The sequence below is a fragment of the Rhinichthys klamathensis genome, unplaced genomic scaffold (genome assembly GCF_029890125.1).
Source record: "Rhinichthys klamathensis goyatoka isolate OS25496 unplaced genomic scaffold, OSU_Roscu_1.1 h1tg001000l_1, whole genome shotgun sequence".
Lineage (NCBI taxonomy): Eukaryota > Metazoa > Chordata > Actinopteri > Cypriniformes > Leuciscidae > Rhinichthys > Rhinichthys klamathensis.
This window is the reverse complement of record NW_026607298.1, coordinates 144,011-162,369: the sequence shown is the minus strand read 5'-3', so window position 1 is coordinate 162,369 and position 18,359 is coordinate 144,011. Positions and strand designations below refer to the sequence as shown.

Here is an 18,359-nt window from a genome sequence, read left to right as displayed (position 1 = left end):
ACAGTAGATTGTTTTTCAGGGATTTGTTCTTTCACATGGCAAAAACACACTGTTCATGGTTTCTGCTGGAGTCACCTTCCTTAATACTGGATATTTAGAAAATAAGCAGTTACTTGTCATAAATTCACATGTTTTATTTATTTAATCCTCTAGCCTCTTACCCAACGCCTCTTATCCGGTTCTCTCACCTCACTTCATCCCCTCTGCACTGCCTTAAAATGAGGTAATCTTGCAGCTATCCATTCTCAGCTCTTCAAATTGATTTCACATGTAAATAATTTAGCATTTGAATAACTTCTTAAATTCATTTATTAATCTGCACCCTCTCTCCCTCCTCCTTGCATCTATCCCTTCTTTTTCCTCCCCCGTATGTTGTGCAGAGGAATTGATCTGTGTTTGCCAGATTGAGTTTAGATGCAGTGTAAATAATTAATGTGCTGGATTACTGTTACCGTGGGCCTGTTTCTTTAGCGTGGAACCTGTAATGTGTGTCTCTTCTTCCCTCCTTTATTTTTCAAATCTTTCACTCAATCTGTCAGTTTATTGGTCTTTCGAAAAACGCTGTGTAAAACAATCGCCATTAGCAACCTTAATAGCTGCCGCCCTCATACAGTCAGTCATCATCTGAGAGACTGTCTGTGTGTCTTTGTGCTGAAGTCCTCAAGATATGAGATGTAGTTACAGACTGGTAAATCTTGAAAAGATGAACTGTCTTTTGCTCTCTCGCTCTCTCTCTCTCTCTCTCTCTCGCACTTTTTCCCCTCCTTTAATCTCTATCTCTAGGCTGTAATTAGTTCAGTGATTAACCTTGACATTCCTGATCACATCATTCCGCCTTAATGATGCTATTATCACTCTGTGTTAAATCAACTCACACATCCACATTTACCGCACACATAAGCATAAACATATTCAAACACCGATCAGAGGAGCGAAACAATTCTAAATATAATTGATCAAAAACCTAATGCATGTGGACAAAAGACAATTTAGTAGTGTATGACTTCAGAAATCTACCAAAGCCTAGAAATGTCACACATCTGACTTTATTTCTCTTATCAGGAAAATCACTTGATTCCATTGACTTCAAAACATAGATCCAAAACACAATTGACAGGTCCAGGTTCATTATGAAATCAGGCTTAAGTGCAGGAGGCCAAAAGTATCACTATACACACTATTACAATGGAACAATAGTGAATCCTTGAGTTGGCAGCCAACAACTGATATATTCATATAAAACAGCTTTAATAAAATATTTTTGATTTATTTAATTTTAAACTTTAATATCTAAATGACAACTGAGTTTTCTGCAACAACCACACAGTTAATGTTTTTACAAGACTTCACGTTTCCCCTTTCTACCAAGGCTGCAATTTTCTACAGTTACTTTGCATTTCATAAGACTGCACTTCTCAAAATTGTAACAAAAATAAAAAATAAATAAATGATACGGTAACATGATGCAATGAAATGCTTGAGTTCTAAAAGTCTTATTAATTCTTAGTAACTGTTTTTTTTTTTCATTTTCGTTTTGTTCATTCTCTAAATGCAAAATGTCTCATTCAGCCAAGAAATTCTTGTCAAGTAAACAATTAAATATTTCTTTTTTAAAATGAAGTTAACTGCACACAGCAATGAAGTTAAATGAAGTTATCTTGCAGAGCAAGATACATCATGTTCAATAGTTTTCAAAGATGTACATAGACATCAAATCTCAATAACGGTGCCAATCTATCAATAAGTAATAATATAAACTCTTAACATTGGCAAACAACAAAAAAATGACAAACACAACAACAATAACCGCAAAAGTCAACAAACAGCAAAACAATAATAGTATTACACTATAGCATAATTTTGTCATGTATTTGTCTCTTGTTTTGTGTGCAAACACATGGCCGGTTGTTTTGGGCTATGTGTTGGCATTGTCTTGTGTTTTACCTGGTTTCCTTGTTAATGTTGTATCAGTGTCACCTGTGATTGTGATCATGTGTCCTTACCACGCCCCTTGTTCCCTCGTTAGTATTGATGTTCATCAGTGTCACCTGTACCTTTTGTGATGTGTTCTATGTAAGCTCCCGGTGTTTGTTCCTCAGTGCTGGTTCGTCTTGTTAACAGTCGGTTCTGTGAGTTTTGTGCTCTGTCTGTGAAAGTTCCAGTTCCTATTTATGGTCAAGTCTAGTTATTGTCTGAGTTACTGTTTGTTTGCCCCATCGTGGGTCTTTGTTTTCCGTTTGTAATAAACCGTGTTTTGTGAAAGTACTGTCTGCGCTTGGGTTCTATTTAGCGTAACGTAACAGAACGAACCAGCCTATTTGAACCCAGCAGACAGTCGACTATGTCTTGTTCCGCCAGTAGCCAGTTGGGTGACCAGGAGCGATGGTGGCAGTCGACCATCGAGGACATGAGGAGGGGCAAGATTCCGTTTCCCAGGGCCGATATGCCCAGGGCCTAGAGGAGAAGAGAATTTTTACGCCGGAGGTCCTCCTAAACTCCTATTTCATCGCGGGGCTCAATGTACCACCTCCGCTGGCTGAACGGCAGGGGCTGATCCGACGCCCATTTCGAGAGGTGGTGGACCATGTGCGTCGAAAGGAGCGGCAGGACCCCACAATGACGTTGTCAGCTTCTGCATTACCAGCGATCCCGGAGAGTCGCGTCCTAGCCACGACAACGCTTGGCGCCCACGTTCTCGCTGCTTCGACGCTGGCGGGGGGTCCTTCAGCCTTGGCTGCGGAGATCACGGTACCGATCCTAGGTCCGGCTATGGCTTCTGCACCGCGGTCAAAGAGGAGGAGGAAGAGATCGTCGGGTTTGCCGTCTCAATCCCTTCCTGGCTCCGTGCCGATTCTTCAGGTTGCTTCTGACAGTCTGGTCCACGCTGAGGCAGATGGGAGAGTGACCAAGTCCAGCCCTGTCCCAGCTGTGGAGTCTAGTTCTGTCCACGCTGTGGTAGATGGGAGAGTGACCAAGTCCAGCCCTGTCCCAGCTGTGGAGTCTAGTTCTGTCCACGCTGTGGTAGATGGGAGAGTGACCAGGTTCAGCCCTGTCCCAGCTGTGGAGTCTAGTACTGCCCACGCTGAGTCGTCTGTGGCACCCCCTGTCCCAGTTCCGTTGCGAGTTGCAACGCCCCCAGTTTTGGGTTCTGTATCGTCTCCTCTGCTTGCTGCCACAACATTTGTTGTTTCCCCGATTACCCCTGTTCCTGTTGTGCCCCGACCTGTCCCCCCCAAGACTGTACCTCATGTGTCTCCACCCAGAACTGCACGGTTTTCGTGTCCTCAATCAGTGCCCATGTCCAGTGAATTTAGGACTTTTGTACCACCCACCCACCCTGGACCTCCACCTACGAACTCTTTTGTTCCCCCACCCCCCCTCCCTCCCTCATGTGTTATTTTTATTGTGTCATCCCGATCCTACTGTTATGTTTTCGTGTTTGCCACTGTTAATGGTTGTTATGTTTTGTTGGTTTATGTCTAGTTTACAGTCGGTTATGTCCCATGTGGAGCGTCTGGTAGCCGCTCCGTAAGGAGGAGGTTATGTCATGTATTTGTCTCTTGTTTTGTGTGCAAACACATGGCCGGTTGTTTTGGGCTATGTGTTGGCATTGTCTTGTGTTTTACCTGGTTTCCTTGTTAATGTTGTATCAGTGTCACCTGTGATTGTGATCATGTGTCCTTACCACGCCCCTTGTTCCCTCGTTAGTATTGATGTTCATCAGTGTCACCTGTACCTTTTGTGATGTGTTCTATGTAAGCTCCCGGTGTTTGTTCCTCAGTGCTGGTTCGTCTTGTTAACAGTTGGTTCTGTGAGTTTTGTGCTCTGTCTGTGAAAGTTCCAGTTCCTATTTATGGTCAAGTCTAGTTATTGTCTGAGTTACTGTTTGTTTGCCCCATCGTGGGTCTTTGTTTTCCGTTTGTAATAAACCGTGTTTTGTGAAAGTACTGTCTGCGCTTGGGTTCTATTTAGCGTAACGTGACAAATTTATTCATGGTGCAAAATTGATTGTCCAGTCTTTGTTTGGATAGCAAGGACAACATTTGAGGGAATATTGTTGGTCTAACGTGTGTTTTTATGTATACTAACATTATTTATTTCATATTTATTACCATGTGTGACTCAAAGTCCTATAAACAATTAAAAAAGAAATAATTTGCTTTAGTGAACCCTGAAGTCTGTTTTTGTCTTAATGAATTTTAAATTCGTAATAATGCAGAGATAAAACAGCCTAAAATTATAACTGAACAGTAATCTTCACATTGCACTAAGTAACTCTGAATAAAGCACAAGGCTTCACATCTGTAATTTTAAAAGAATGATGGCCTCTTTTAACTCTGGATTATGAAACAGTGCTCCGGAGCAGAAAACACTGAATTGTGAAGGTAAAATGTGATAGCAAGGTGTTTAGCAACAATCGACCAATCATTAAATATTCATGCATTGTGTACAGTCAGAGAAACTGTCATGTGGCGTCACTGTGTTTAGTTTCAGCATCTACCAGAAAAATTCAAATGTCAAATGGTGACAGAGACCAAGTTAACCAGATACTGTATTGTTTGTTTTTACATTTCAGGTGGCTTAAAACAGGAAGAGCAGTCATCTGTGGCAACAAATTCTCAAGCAAATAGACAAACAGTTATTAAAACAGGATGTGAATGTTCTGTATTGAATGTTATTAAACTCAGAAATATGCAGATAAAACATTAACATTGAGGTTTGCAAATGTACAGTTTGACTACCCAGGATTCAAAAACAGAGTAAACAAGTTAGCATTGTTTAATCAACATTTAGAATGGCTTTGGGTTAACAATCTTCAAGAAATCCCTGAAAGATTCTATTTTGGTAGTATTTTAGCCACTTACAAGATAAATAGTAAGTAAATGTTATTGATCAGAGATGCAAAAGTGACTCACAGTACAATTATTACAAGGACAGACCACCTGAAGCAACCTGAGGTTTAAATGTCTTGCACAATATTGATTGCTCATGGCTCAAGTGACCAGCCCTGAACTTTAACCACTATACCACACCAGCACAGTGTGGCTGTACATACCCCGCCCACCCCCAATCCCTTGTATCTCATCATCCTGCTCTTTCTAGGCAGATTAACACTTTTGTTGTTCATTAATGATTCAGTTACTTTGCTGTATTAATTAGCTTCCTATCATTACTGTTCAGGAGAACCTCTATAGCCACCAATCAAACTGTACTCTGACTGTATCTGTGTGTCTTTGTGTTCATCGGCAGCGAGTATGTTGACAAATTGCCATCAGTGGATCATTGCCGAGGATTCTCCCTGCAAGGACAGCCCTCTTTGATGGAAACATAGAAGCATATGTATCAAAGTATGTATTAAAGTTACTTGCAAATTATTACTGAAATTTCTTTTTTTTGCATAATAAAAATAAAGGCAGTCAGACATGCCACTTCGCTGCTGTGATGCTTTATTATTGGATTCCGTTTGGCCCATGTTTCTTTTTTTAATAATATTGAGGCAGCACATATTTATAGCTGTACTGACTAATTAAAGTTAAATTTAGCTCACAACTGTACTATCAGAACACAGAGATGTTTTTTTTTTAAATAACTCTAGCAGTGTTTCCCATTAATTACCTAGACTGTGACCCACCATAGTCTAATCTGTGCCGTCACAATTTCATAATGAACAGAAAATATTTTAAAACTTCTCATAATATTATAATAGGCCTCTAACGTTGTTTTGCGTATCTGATCAAAGTATCTGTCAAACGAACTAAAATAGAAAGCACAATATGGCTTTGTGAAATGAGGTGCGCACTTTCCTCACCCAGTCACATCGTGATCGAGAAGGGTCTGGCTGCAGACTTGCACTCTCAGACTTGCACGCTCAGACTTGCACGCTCACACGAGCGCTTCCGCTGCAAGTGACGTCACTTGCAGTCGACACCTGCTCTCCGCTACCGGCTGTGGCGTCACTTGCAATCCCTTGTTCTCCGTGTTATTTCACAGAGTCGATTGATGCCAGATTTGAAGATAGCCAAGTGGTGTTTGGATCAATCTAGTGCACTGCATGGTTCTGTTCATTTGCCAAAAGTAGTGTGTATGGAGGAACAAGACGTTGCGGAAGCCATTGAGAGATTAGAGAAGGCTGAGTTTCCACAGGACAGAATCGATGCTCTGGAACCCTTTTGCTTCATCTTTACTGTACACTGTTAAAAATTGCTGTAAAAATACAGCCAATTTCCAACAGTAAAATACTGTTATTTCAATAAACAGTTTTATCCTGTAAATTTACAGTCTATGTTCCATAAATTAATTGCTTGCTGTAAATTTACAGCATTTATGTGTAAACCAATTTGTTCCTGGAAAAAACAGTATTGGACTGTAAAAAATAGCACGTGTGGGCGGGGCATCTTCAACGCGGTCTCTTTTCGAACAGAAAGCAGTCAAAGAACCAAATGGTTTCGCAACACTCCTGCTGTCTTAAAGAAGGCCACTGTTCAAGGTACGTTTATTTCTTTGCTGTTATTCTATTATGTTGCTCCAGAGTCCCAACCTGTAAAATCGCCTTTTTTTATGAGGTATTTTTTTTTTAACTGCTTACTGAGCGCGAATCGCGTTTTGCAGACAGAGCTCGACGGTTGCAACATGACATCATGACTTTGCGTAAACATACACGCCACTTTCAATTCAAGTGGCGTGTTATCTATACGCATTTTGAGCTATCCGCGTGTATGTCCACGCCGAAATCTTTTGCGTGTATGTCTACGCCATTAAACGTCCGAGTGATTCCGCGTGTATATGTACGCCGTTAAATGTCCGAGCGAAACGAAGCAAAATCTATATTCTACATCTGTGGAGCGATATTTCTTTTCCTAGGATGGTAGGAGAAGACTCATAAATGGTATTAACCCCAGTGACGGGTAGGTTTAGGGACGGGGTTGGGGTAGGTCATATATTTATATGTACATAATACAGTAATATAACGTAAAGTCAAAGGCGTTGATAAACACGCTGAAAAGCGATTATGCGTGTTGATAGCACGCCAAAAATGGAAATACGAATTGGCGTGTCATACATACGCCATTTCATGAGATCAGTCTGACGGTTGAGACATTTCGCCTAGCTGCTAATGAATGCTCTCTGAGCTCCGATTACTAAATCAAATCTATGCGATTATTACTGCGAATTCTTTGCTTGGCTAAAGTTGTTACCATTTAGAAATTAGTTGGGCTTTCTTTTGTAGTAACCTAACCCTTAACTCGATTTATATGAATTTGTGATTCAGTAACGTTACACGGTGCGAATCTTGCATCAATTCGCATAATATCATGCACATAAGATGGAGAATAATTACAAAACAACTCGAAATATCCAGATCCAATGTTGTAATTAAAATGTAGTGGTCAATTTGTTTAGTTTCCATGCAAATAATATTAAAATTCCCAAAGCAAATTAGATATGTATTTTTTCTTTGTTCGATTTAGTGATCCAAGTAACGTTACCTGCGTTTTTGTGAGATTCACATGTAAGTTAGGCCTAACGTTATAGTATTAAGTCAAAGAGGTTGTGTTTGAAAGACGAGGCAAAGACGAATATTCTTTGCGGCGCGAAACACGTTTTTGCAGACAGACAGTTATCAACAGCTGAGGCATTTCACTATTCAATGTTCTCCGCACTCTGACGTCGATTTTCTTTGCTTGGTTAAAGATTTCGAAATAATTATTTTCTTCTTTTTTCCTAGGAATCCTTCACTTGATGTAAATGTTTTACTGAGACAGTTTGCCTTAATCTTTGGTGAGTTTCACGCCATGTATAACTTACTTGCAAACTTACTTTTGTGCACAATCATGCAGTAACGTTACCATTTTTGCATTTGATATTCCAGAAGTAACACAGAAGCAAGGATGACCGACACATGAGCTTCACAATTCTCTGTCACGTCACCATGTCCCTGGTGAACACTCTTATGACAGTAGATCGTAAGTAATGATTTATAGTTCATTTAGTATTTTTTTTATTTTTGTTTTTCTTACACAAAAATAAAATGAGTTAAAACGATTATTATTTTTATTACACACGTCTATCGTTTGGCTTCAGATTTAAAAGACATTGATTCATCCACGGTGGTCTTGTGAATTAATGTTACGATCGTGGTGTTGTTTTTTAAGTGACAAAAGAATTAAGATTAGTTAAGTACATTAACATGATCATTTTATGTTTCTTTTAAAAGTGTTTGCAGAGTATGTGATCACTTTTTGCAATGTGCTTTATTTTAGCACTAAGATTTTCTTGATTTTCTTTACTCTCAGACCTGGATTTCCTCTCAGACCAGATCTGTCAAAAGCTGATGTGGGACGTATTGGCTGTTTTTTGCCTCTTCCTACATTTCTTCACCCATTGGTTCTCGTGATTATGTCCTCTCAGATCTGGAATTCCTCTCAGGCCAGATCATTCAAAAGCAGGTTTGGGATATTTTGGCAGTGTTTTTTTTTTTGCCTCTATCAAGGATTTTTCATCCATTGGTTCTCAATGTTTTCCTCTCAGACCCAGACTTAATCTCTGGCCTGGTTGCTGATGTGACATTTTGGCTGGTTTTAGTTTTTTTTTTTTGCCTCTTTGTAATGTTTCTGTTTGCCTACTGGTTCCTCTCATTGAATTTTAAAATGTATTTTCTGTGACTTTTTTTCCTTAAATACTGTTATTGTATTGTTAAAACCTGTTACCTATTTTAAATAAATGGCAAACAATGGAACAATACATAATCTATTTTGTCTTTATTTTTTCCATTGAGTAAAAAGTCTGTTTGGAATGTCTGTATACATTATGCTACATATAGGGATGTTAATAGATATCAGACAATAGAGTAAATAAAAAACAGTATTTATATTCTAACTTTATGCTGCCAGTACTTTGTGAAATTACAGCACAGCCTTAAAATTAAAAACTGTAAAATTACGGTAAAGGGCTGGAACCACAGCTGCCAGTACTTTACTGTGAAATTACAGCATTGTTGAAACAGTAAAATTACGGTAAAGGGCTGGAACCACAGCTGCCAGTACTTTACTGTAAAATTACAGCATTGTTGAAACCGTAAAATTACGGTAAAGGGCTGGAACCACAGCTGCCAGTACTTTACTGTAAAATTACAGCATTGTTGAAACCGTAAAATTACGGTAAAGGGCTGGAACCACAGCTGCCAGTTCTTTACTGTAAATATACGGGTGAATTTTTTACAGTGTAATGAATGACATGCAAATGTTTCTTGAACATGCAGTCGATGTCATGAAATTAAAGGTAAACTGTCGAACTACACTAGAGCAAAGTGAATAATGTGCTAATGTGTTTTTATATATGTTGTATTGTCTATTTGTACCTTGTATTTGTCTGTTTTGCACATTAACTGTGTACTGTAAATTGACATTTACAATAAAAAAAAAAAAAAAAAGCATCATCTTGATGTTTTTCATCTACAAACTGTTCCCACAAAGTTGGGAGCATGAAATTGTCCAAAATGTCTTGAAAATAATTAAAAATAATTAAATATATTATAATAGTGAAAATAATTTCTTTCTTTCTCATAACTGAGTTTTGATTTCTAAGTGATCAATTTATGTACAAGTGTTTTCCCACATGATTATTGGCTGTAGGTCATCAGTAAATGTGGTAATTTGGTAATGTGGCATTTAAATGCCAGTGTTTCCCAGATGAAACACAAGAGCTGTTAGTTTTGAATAATGTGTGTAATGTAGAGAAATGTGTTTAGAGTTTTGCAAATAGTTTGTTTTTCAAATGCAAACTGAGTGCAAAGCATATAATGTCCTTGTATTTTTGCAGGCTTGGTCTGAAGATTGGGTACATGAGTGAATGGTTTCACTGAGTGAGCCTCAAATTCCACTTGTAGTGTTTTAGCAATTTGAAAAAAACTGTCAACAAAATGACAAATGACACCTTAACACGACCAAAATGAGCGTGTCTACGCGTTCAAAAGAAACACGTAAAAAATTGCCGCGGACAAACACTGCGTGTTGACGCGGTCAAATTTCACGCGTTTCGTTTATCGCGTTCCGTAGAGAGCAGGCGTCGATTGCAAGTGACGTCACTTGCAGCGGAAGCGCTCGTGTCTGAGAGTGCAAGTGACGTCACTTGCAGAGGAAGCGCTCGTGTCTGAGCGTGCAAGTCCGAGAGTGCAAGTGACGTCACTTGTCTGCAGCCAGATGCTATTGTCGTGATCCGGTGTTTCCCAGTCTCAGAACGTCTCAATTCACAGTGAATGAATACAGTGAACTCCATCTCTGCATGTGCTGTGAGTTTAGCATGCATTGTTGGGAAAGTAGCACAGCATTTCACTAATTTTTAATGAGACGTGTTTGTAAACCCGTTTTCACAGAAACAGTAATTTTCCACCAAAATAAAAACTCAACTGCAGTTTCCGTCAAAATAAAAACTATAATTTTTATATTCTAATTGTTTGGCTTCCCTAAACACAAGTGTGAATTTAATGTAGACCGAGACCCTATATCACAGCGAAAAGAGGTTTGAGTTCCCTTTAAAGTTCTGGTGGAAGTCAGTTCACTGACTTTTTGTTGTTGTTGTTGTTGTTCAGTTTACACACTGAACATGGGTTGGAGCTCTTAATTTTAAACTCTCAAAGTGTACCAGATTGTGCATTGATTGTGTTGTACCTTGTCAATGCAAATGATGAAGAATTTACGGAGATATTGTCGAAAACCAACTTGTAACATTTCCAAATTTTGGAAGTACTGTACATGGTGAGGTAAAAAGTAAGTAGATAAAAAGATTCTGAACATGATTTACAGCATTTTGAAGTCCATCTAACAATGAGTGTAATAACAGCAAAATACATGCCACTTACATAATTTCTCATCTGTGCAATAAGTGCACTTCAAAAGCATAACCCCACGATTTGTGACTCAGCCTAAATTTATGAAAATTTCACTACAAATGTTTTATGATTACTATAAGTACAGCGTACAGTTCCATTTCATACATTTTTCAGCAATGGCTAATGACTTGAGGCTACTGTCACATGTGGTGCTGAATGCATAACATGAAATGGATAGGATAGTAGAATACAGGTACTAACACAGCACTCACTCTGTGTTTGATAAAGCTGCAGGGCATGTGTTCCATCAGCATGTGAGTGTACAATACTCTGCACAACATGACCAAGGCAAATCTCGATTCTTCATTGTAGTGGTCTTGAGTGATGATGTTTGCAAGTGTCTGCGTGTATAGCTCATGCTCCTGTTAGTGTGCAAATACAGTATGTCAGAGAATGCAATAACATGGGGAGGGATGGATGAGAAAGTCAGAGGAGGTTCAAGGGAAAGGCAGAACAGGAAAAATAAAAGAAAGAAAACGATCATGTCCCCCTGGGCCTCTATTGACGAAACGGTCAGTGTTTGACCTGATGGAGGGAAAAGAAGTAAAAGGTTGACTGACAGTGTGAGGCAAGGTAAGAGACAGATGGTGAGAGGGATAAAGAGAGCAGAGGAGAAATACAAGAGGAGAATTAGAAAATGAGAAAGGCATGGGGAGGAAAAAACAAACAAAGATATTCACAAGGACACATATGGAGAAAGTACTCCACACACATAGACAGTTAAAGGATGTTAGGCAAATTCAAGAGATGTTAGCATTTCAATTCATGCATAAACAGAGCACTTGTTTCAACAGGAAGTCATCCTGTAGAATGCTAATTTAATGTTATTAAACATGTATGTATGTGTTTGCCTTGCAGCGTAAAGCTAACAGGAATCCCCAGAACTCCCTTCTAGTCCAACCTGACATCCCTCACAACTTGTCTCTTCATGTCTCTGTCTCCACCCTTTTTCCCATATAGGGAGAAAGCATTAGTCATTCATAGCTCAATCTGTGAATGGGTGGTGTGATTTGTCACTGCACTTCATTTTTTAGCTGTATATTTAGTTTACCATTGTAAACTGCCCTCTTCATTACAGCAGTACAGTGTGTCCTATAATGTTTGTAAATCTGCACATGCTGTTTATGGCCACTGTATTATTCATTTGAGGTTTATTACTGGTCTGTCTAGTCTGCATGGTGCAGTATTGCACATTTGCTGATCATTATTTTTCAGGAGTTTTTCAAACCTTTTCTGAAGCCTCCCCAGCACTGAACATTTGAAATAAGAGAGACATCCCAAATCTCTGCTATACTTCATTCCAATATGTTTTTGTTTTTTTTTCTTGTGAGACCGTATGGTATTTTAGGACATTCATGATAGAGACCAAGCAATCTAACTGTCTAAAAATCAGGATTATCCTGACATGAACTGTAGCAAATTGAACATTTCAATTCACACTTTAAAGGGGGTGTCACGGGGCCCTACAATATATTACCTATATGAGTCCAAAGTCTAACTGCATAAATCTTTATTTACATTAGAAGTAGTTTTCTTGTGGTTATATTGGTTGTAAACACACAGTTCAAGAAGATCGAACTCCACAGGTTCTGCCCATGGTTCTGGATGTGACACATAACTTACAGTTGTTGCTGTCCATGCTCCTGATTTTTTTTTTTTAACAGACAGGCATTTAGATACAGTAGAGTAGGTGTATGTTTGAGACTGTTAGAGATTTCACTTGATTTTATACACTGAAAGAAATACCCAGTCTTTACTAATTTAGGACAGCATGAATGTGCAATGGAAACATTTGGGACATTAATCATAAAATGTTCTCTGTAACATTATTCTCATTACTAACCTCCTCAGCTAAAACAAACACAAAATACCCACCAATTTCCAAAGGAACAGTCACTTATACAGTATATAATTTAAAATGCATGTAAGGAGTCCAGCGTCGATTGTTGTCAGCAAAAATTATCTCAATCAATTCCAGTCCACCACTGCAGTATGTGTGTGTGTGTGTGTGTGTGTTGAGAAAATCCTGGGAACTTCTTTATTGATTAAAAACTGTCTTGCATATCAAAAGCCTAAAAATAGATCCCAATTTTGTTCTTGCTTGAAGTTCATAGAAATTCTAGATGTATTCTGTTACTTCTGCACAACATCTGAGCTTAACTACCCAACAGGATAAAAAAGAGAATTGGCAACCAAAATGAGATGAACTAACCTAGACCCCTTTATCAGCTGCTATGCAGGCACATTTTAATAGAAACAAACTAAAAATTGTGTGATGCTAATTTCATAAGTAGACACAACTTAAATCCAAAGACAAGATCATATCAGATCCCTTCAGCCACACTGTAAAAATGCTACAGTGCAAAACTGTTAATTGGTTAATAGAAAGTTCCTTACTATACGGTAAATAACTGTGATAGATCTAACGGTATATTTTAACCATTAAATTTACAGTTTTTGAAAGTGAAAAAGAACAACTCATTGTATAGCCTAATTTACAGTGAAAACCCGCAAATTGACATTCCCACAATTCCCTAGGTGACACTTCACATTTGATTTATTTTTGTTGAAATAACTGTGTCTTCTTAGTTTTCTTAGTTCTTTTCTAAACAGTTATGTGCATTAGGGTTTTATGAACATTTAATGTTGTTAAATTAATGTTTATTGCATTTTTTAAATTTCATGTGTGTTACCATGATGGTGTTTAATGTTTGTGCGAATGACTGTGCAGCTTCTATATAATAGTATTAACTTTCTTGTTGAAGACTGCTTGTGATGAGCTTTGATCATATGACTCTCATCACTGCTGTGATGATTGTTGGTTATCAGTGTATTACAATGGTACAAAACAAATATTAATACTTCAATAGGTTTGAAATTAACATTATATCATATATTGAAATACGGGTTATTACTGTAAATTAGAGTTAAGTCTGTAAAACCAATAACGTTGATACTGTATTTTTGACGGTAAAGTTCTGGTAAACCACAGCTGCCAGTTTTTTTTCCGTAAAAACAAAGGGATTTTTTTTACAGTGCACTGTAAGAACAGCACTCTTATAGGCCTATACAGAGAAACACAGATGAGACTAGGTACAGTGGATTCAAATTCTTGGTTTAACCTTTAAAATAACATTTGCAGTATGAATAAACATGGAGATGAATGGAGAATGAGATGAGGGGGACAAACAGGTTGAATACTAACTGCACTGGTTACTCTCTCTCCCTCTACAGTCTGTGTAGGCTAGTTGATTGTGTAATGGTGTGGGTGTGCTCAAGCCTCGAGTGAGATATGTGTTGGTTTTGATATTGCTTTTGATAGCTATGTGTTTTGTTTTTTCATTATGTTTGAATGTGTGTATACGCTTCAATGGTTCTCTTTCCAGATTTTTCTCTTGTTCCAGTAATGCCGCTGGTAAATAGCCTACATAGACTTAGTCAAAACTGAAACTAGATTATAAATCACTACTCTCCATTAAAGTCCATTAATCACTACGAATGCACAGAGCAGCTGCATTTCGCATGATTGGCGCCCTTATCTTCAGCTACCCGCATAAACGGGAAACAAAATAGCCACTTTCTGCCGCACGCATGATCTACGGGCGCGCTTATGCGGAGTGACAGGAACAAGCCGCACTCAACTCATTGTGCTACTCACTGTTCTCTCTGTACCCACACGCACACAGATAGATGAGTAGCTATTGTGTCTCATTCTAAAACTACATTCATTATACGAAGTGTAAGCGAGCGGGGGACACACCTGATTTTTGCCCCGCTGTCCGTCTTCGAGTTCCGGTGAGCTGTTCATGATTCCCCATCGATCATTGAGCATTCTCCGGAGAAGAGCCAACACTAAACCGCCTGTCAGTTACAGGCGGTGGAAAAAAACAAGACACCTTGTCGTTCAGTCGTTTTCCTGTTCAGTTATTCCATGGATATAGACAAAAAACCTTTGGAGGAAAAAGGGAAAGGATCTGAGGAGAGTGCGCAAGATCGAGAAGACACTGTCTAGCCTCTATTACGGGACCACACTGACTAATTCTGGTCTAAAAGGGGCGGCGAAGACTCTCGCAACACACATCGCAATATCATACGTATAAGAAAATAATAATACTAATAATAAATAAATAAACTCCTCAAATTTCCACAAAGTTGTTTTTTCTTTCCTCCAGGAGCGTTAAAAAAAGTCCTCAGATATTCCACACGAAGTAGCAAAAGAGAACGGGCGCGAGTCGCGCGCGTGTATATCCAAGCCAGTGCCACTCAAAAGGCGAAAAACTACAGATGTGTCTGTCAGAAAACGTGTTCAGTCGATTATAAGTGATACAACTTTGTATTCCTGAGCCGATAGCGGGATGAACGTGGCGGAAAAGATATTTCTTCAAGCACAGCGCGCGCGGGTGGTTCGTTCCCCAGGCTGTCCTAGTGTACAGGACAGAGGGCGAGCGTTTTCACAAGACTAGCGCAGATTAACGGGGTTCCTACTCGTGTGTTAAACTCCTCGCTCTCCTCGAGCGTCAGAGCCTGTCCGTTAAGCGCGCTCGGTTTTGTTTTCTTCTTTTTAAATGCGTGTAGTTTAACTGTAACCCTCATCGCAGCATACAATATTTTAAGCCAACCGAAACCGTTATAATCGACGTTTTTTGTCATCAATTAGATATTCTACCCTTGCCAATTATCTGATAGCACAGATAATGATCATCTGGGTGTCTGTCAGTTTAGCAACAATTACATTTTCCTCATAATTAGTGAACACACAGGTGCAATCCACGTGATAACGGAGTCAATTGCACATTCTGCTGGCCAAAGTTGTGCCTCATCCTAATAAAATTTTAAGGTGACAAATGAGACCAATCTTTAGTATTACAATAACATGTTTAAAACTATTCACAACTTTACTGAAGGTTAATCGACAAAACTAATCAACAAAATATAACAACAACTGTCAATGAGCACTGCACCTGTATTTACTGGTTGGTCCTGGCTCGGCTGTGAAAAAAACAATGAAACATTATGGAAATTAATTTACAATGAAGTTACTCAAAATCCACAGACTGAAACTTTCATTGCAAACAAAGGCACATGTATTATGTATCCTTAAAATCTATATTGAAGAGTTTTCAAGACAATTTCAATTTTACTCTCATCTCATAAGGCACACAGGTACATATCAGTATGGACAAGAGTGTGCAAACTTTGATGTAACAGTTACAGGATTGAATAAGAGTCTAAACCCTCTACAAGGCCTCAGGAAACAACCGCCCAAAGCTGAGACTACGTAGTGGACAGAGAAGAGCTTTTGGATGCAGGTGTGTGTGTGTGTGTGTGTGTTAGGTGGAGCATAAGACCTGCATCTCAGGCGCCTTAGTCAAGGGACTTTTGGAACAGTTTAAACAGTTTATTCTGGCTATATATGTTCTTTTTTAACATAAAACATGTTGCTCTATCTGCGTGCTTGCACAAGTGTGTGTTTTCACAGACGGTGGAGCATGAGGACAAAAGCAGAGATCTGTGAAGAGGCAGTGGCCTGCATATTCTTCTTCAAATGCCAGAGTCAAAGTTTGTAAAACAGTTGAGGGGTGAGGGAGAAGGAGAGGGACAGCTGTTTTGAAATAATAATAAAAGCATATGGACCAATACTCAATAAGATCTTTTTCTTTTTTTCTTATAAATCTAGTTTAAAAAACAAGTTCTTAGAAATGTAGTCTTATTCATGCTGGTTTCGGTTCTGAAACATACATACAATTTTCAAGAAGAGACCCGAGAGTTTGCCTGGTGTGCATTTTATAATTGTTCTTGCTATTTGGGATAAGTAGGACCTAATAAATATAATAACTAAAATGATGTCCTCATGTGAGGACAGTGTGTCTATGATTTACCATATGATGTCCTCGTGTGAGGACACAGTACTAGCCATAAAAAAAAACTTGTGGTTGTAAAATGGTTGTAATTCAAGAATGCTTTGGAATATAGACATATGGTTGGTCTTGTTTTTAAGAAGACATTTGCCAGATTATTGTAGAAGTGAAATAAATTATGAAAGTGAAACAGAAAAAAAGTTATATAAGTTTGAGTTTATGAAAATATAGAATGTAAAAATATAATTATTTATATTTTAAAATATATTTTACTCTAAAACTGCTAGAAAATTAAAGCCAAAAATCTAAACAAGTTGTGTTCCAAATTTTAGGTTGATATCTCAAAAAATGAGCTTTCAGTAAGATTTTATTTGGGCGTAGTACCAAACTTTTTCACTATGGACAGCCAGCTTCCTTACTGACCATATAAGGGTGTCTCCATTTTCATATGTTTTGAGTGATCTGAACCATGTCTTTCCATAATTTCATACAATTTATTAAGTATGCATCCTATTCAGAAATAGTATGGGTGTTTTGGCAGTATTTGATTTGATTTCAACCTCTAATAAACATAAAAAGAGCACATTATAGCTCACTGCTGCATCACAAATCGAGAAATCATAATATATTTCTTTATATTCTAAAAATTTTCAGACCTTTTTTTCTCATAACATTTAATTAGTGTTATCTTTTGAACTCTTGGCATGAAAACAAACTGAGGTTTCTACCAATCTTTCATGACTTTTCATGTTTTTTTTCTATTTCAAAATAAAGGCCTAAACACACCTAATGAATATGAAATATTCTTGTTGCAAATTGATAAATTACTGCTATTCTGTAATTTATTTTTAAAAAACAGCCACCAAATATGAAAACTAGAGTTTGTAAGCTTTCAAATGATATTTAGTTTGTCAATATTACTTTAGGTTTTTACTAAGATATTATTGTTCTAAATATATATGGGCAAACGTCCCACGTGGGACGGTGACAGTTAAGGGGATAACGTAATATAGTCCCAATGTCCTCAAACGAGTACTTCATATTCACTGATGTCCTAGAGTGCTACTATTACTAAAATATGTCAAATTTTAATCCCCATATGATGACAGAGACAGTATTGTACATAGATACATTTGTTTCATTCATATAATTTAAATAGATTTTTTACCTGGGTCATTTTTCTTTCGGGAACTGGTGTAGAAGTGTTAGGGTTAGGGTCATTTTCTTCTCACTGACATTGGTGTAATGTTGTGATATCACTACAAGATGGTGTGGGCAGTGCCCCTAAATGTGGCCAACATGTCTAAGATTTACAAATTTGACTATCATTGTGTCAAGAGGCAAAAATGTAATGTCCTCATATGAGGCCGCAGGGTCTCAGGAGGTTAAATTAATGTTTCTAAAAAAAAAAGTTGTGTAACCAAGTAAAATTATTACATGACGTTTTTAAACAGTTGCAATATTTAGTTACTTTTATTTTTACAAAACAAAACTTTTATTTCTTTATTTCTTTATTTTTTATTAAGTTTTCTGCAGACATATAAAGGGTGTTACAACAGATGTAAAATGAGACAAGGTGTCTCAAAGAGAAAAAAAAGAAATCAACAGAACAG

General features: G+C 38.0%; 1 protein-coding gene across 1 annotated transcript in view; it reads right to left on the bottom strand.

Moving 5' to 3' along the window:
* The window catches only part of LOC130078833 (fibrinogen C domain-containing protein 1-like), a 120,554-nt gene extending 105,658 nt beyond the window's left edge, over nucleotides 1–14,896 (bottom strand). Inside the window, exon 1 of the mRNA XM_056244530.1 lies at nucleotides 14,649–14,896. Within this exon, the coding sequence (XP_056100505.1) occupies nucleotides 14,649–14,720 (72 nt within the window). The 5' untranslated portion in view covers nucleotides 14,721–14,896. The remainder of the gene's footprint in view (nucleotides 1–14,648) is intronic.
* Nucleotides 14,897–18,359: the final 3,463 nt, after the last annotated feature.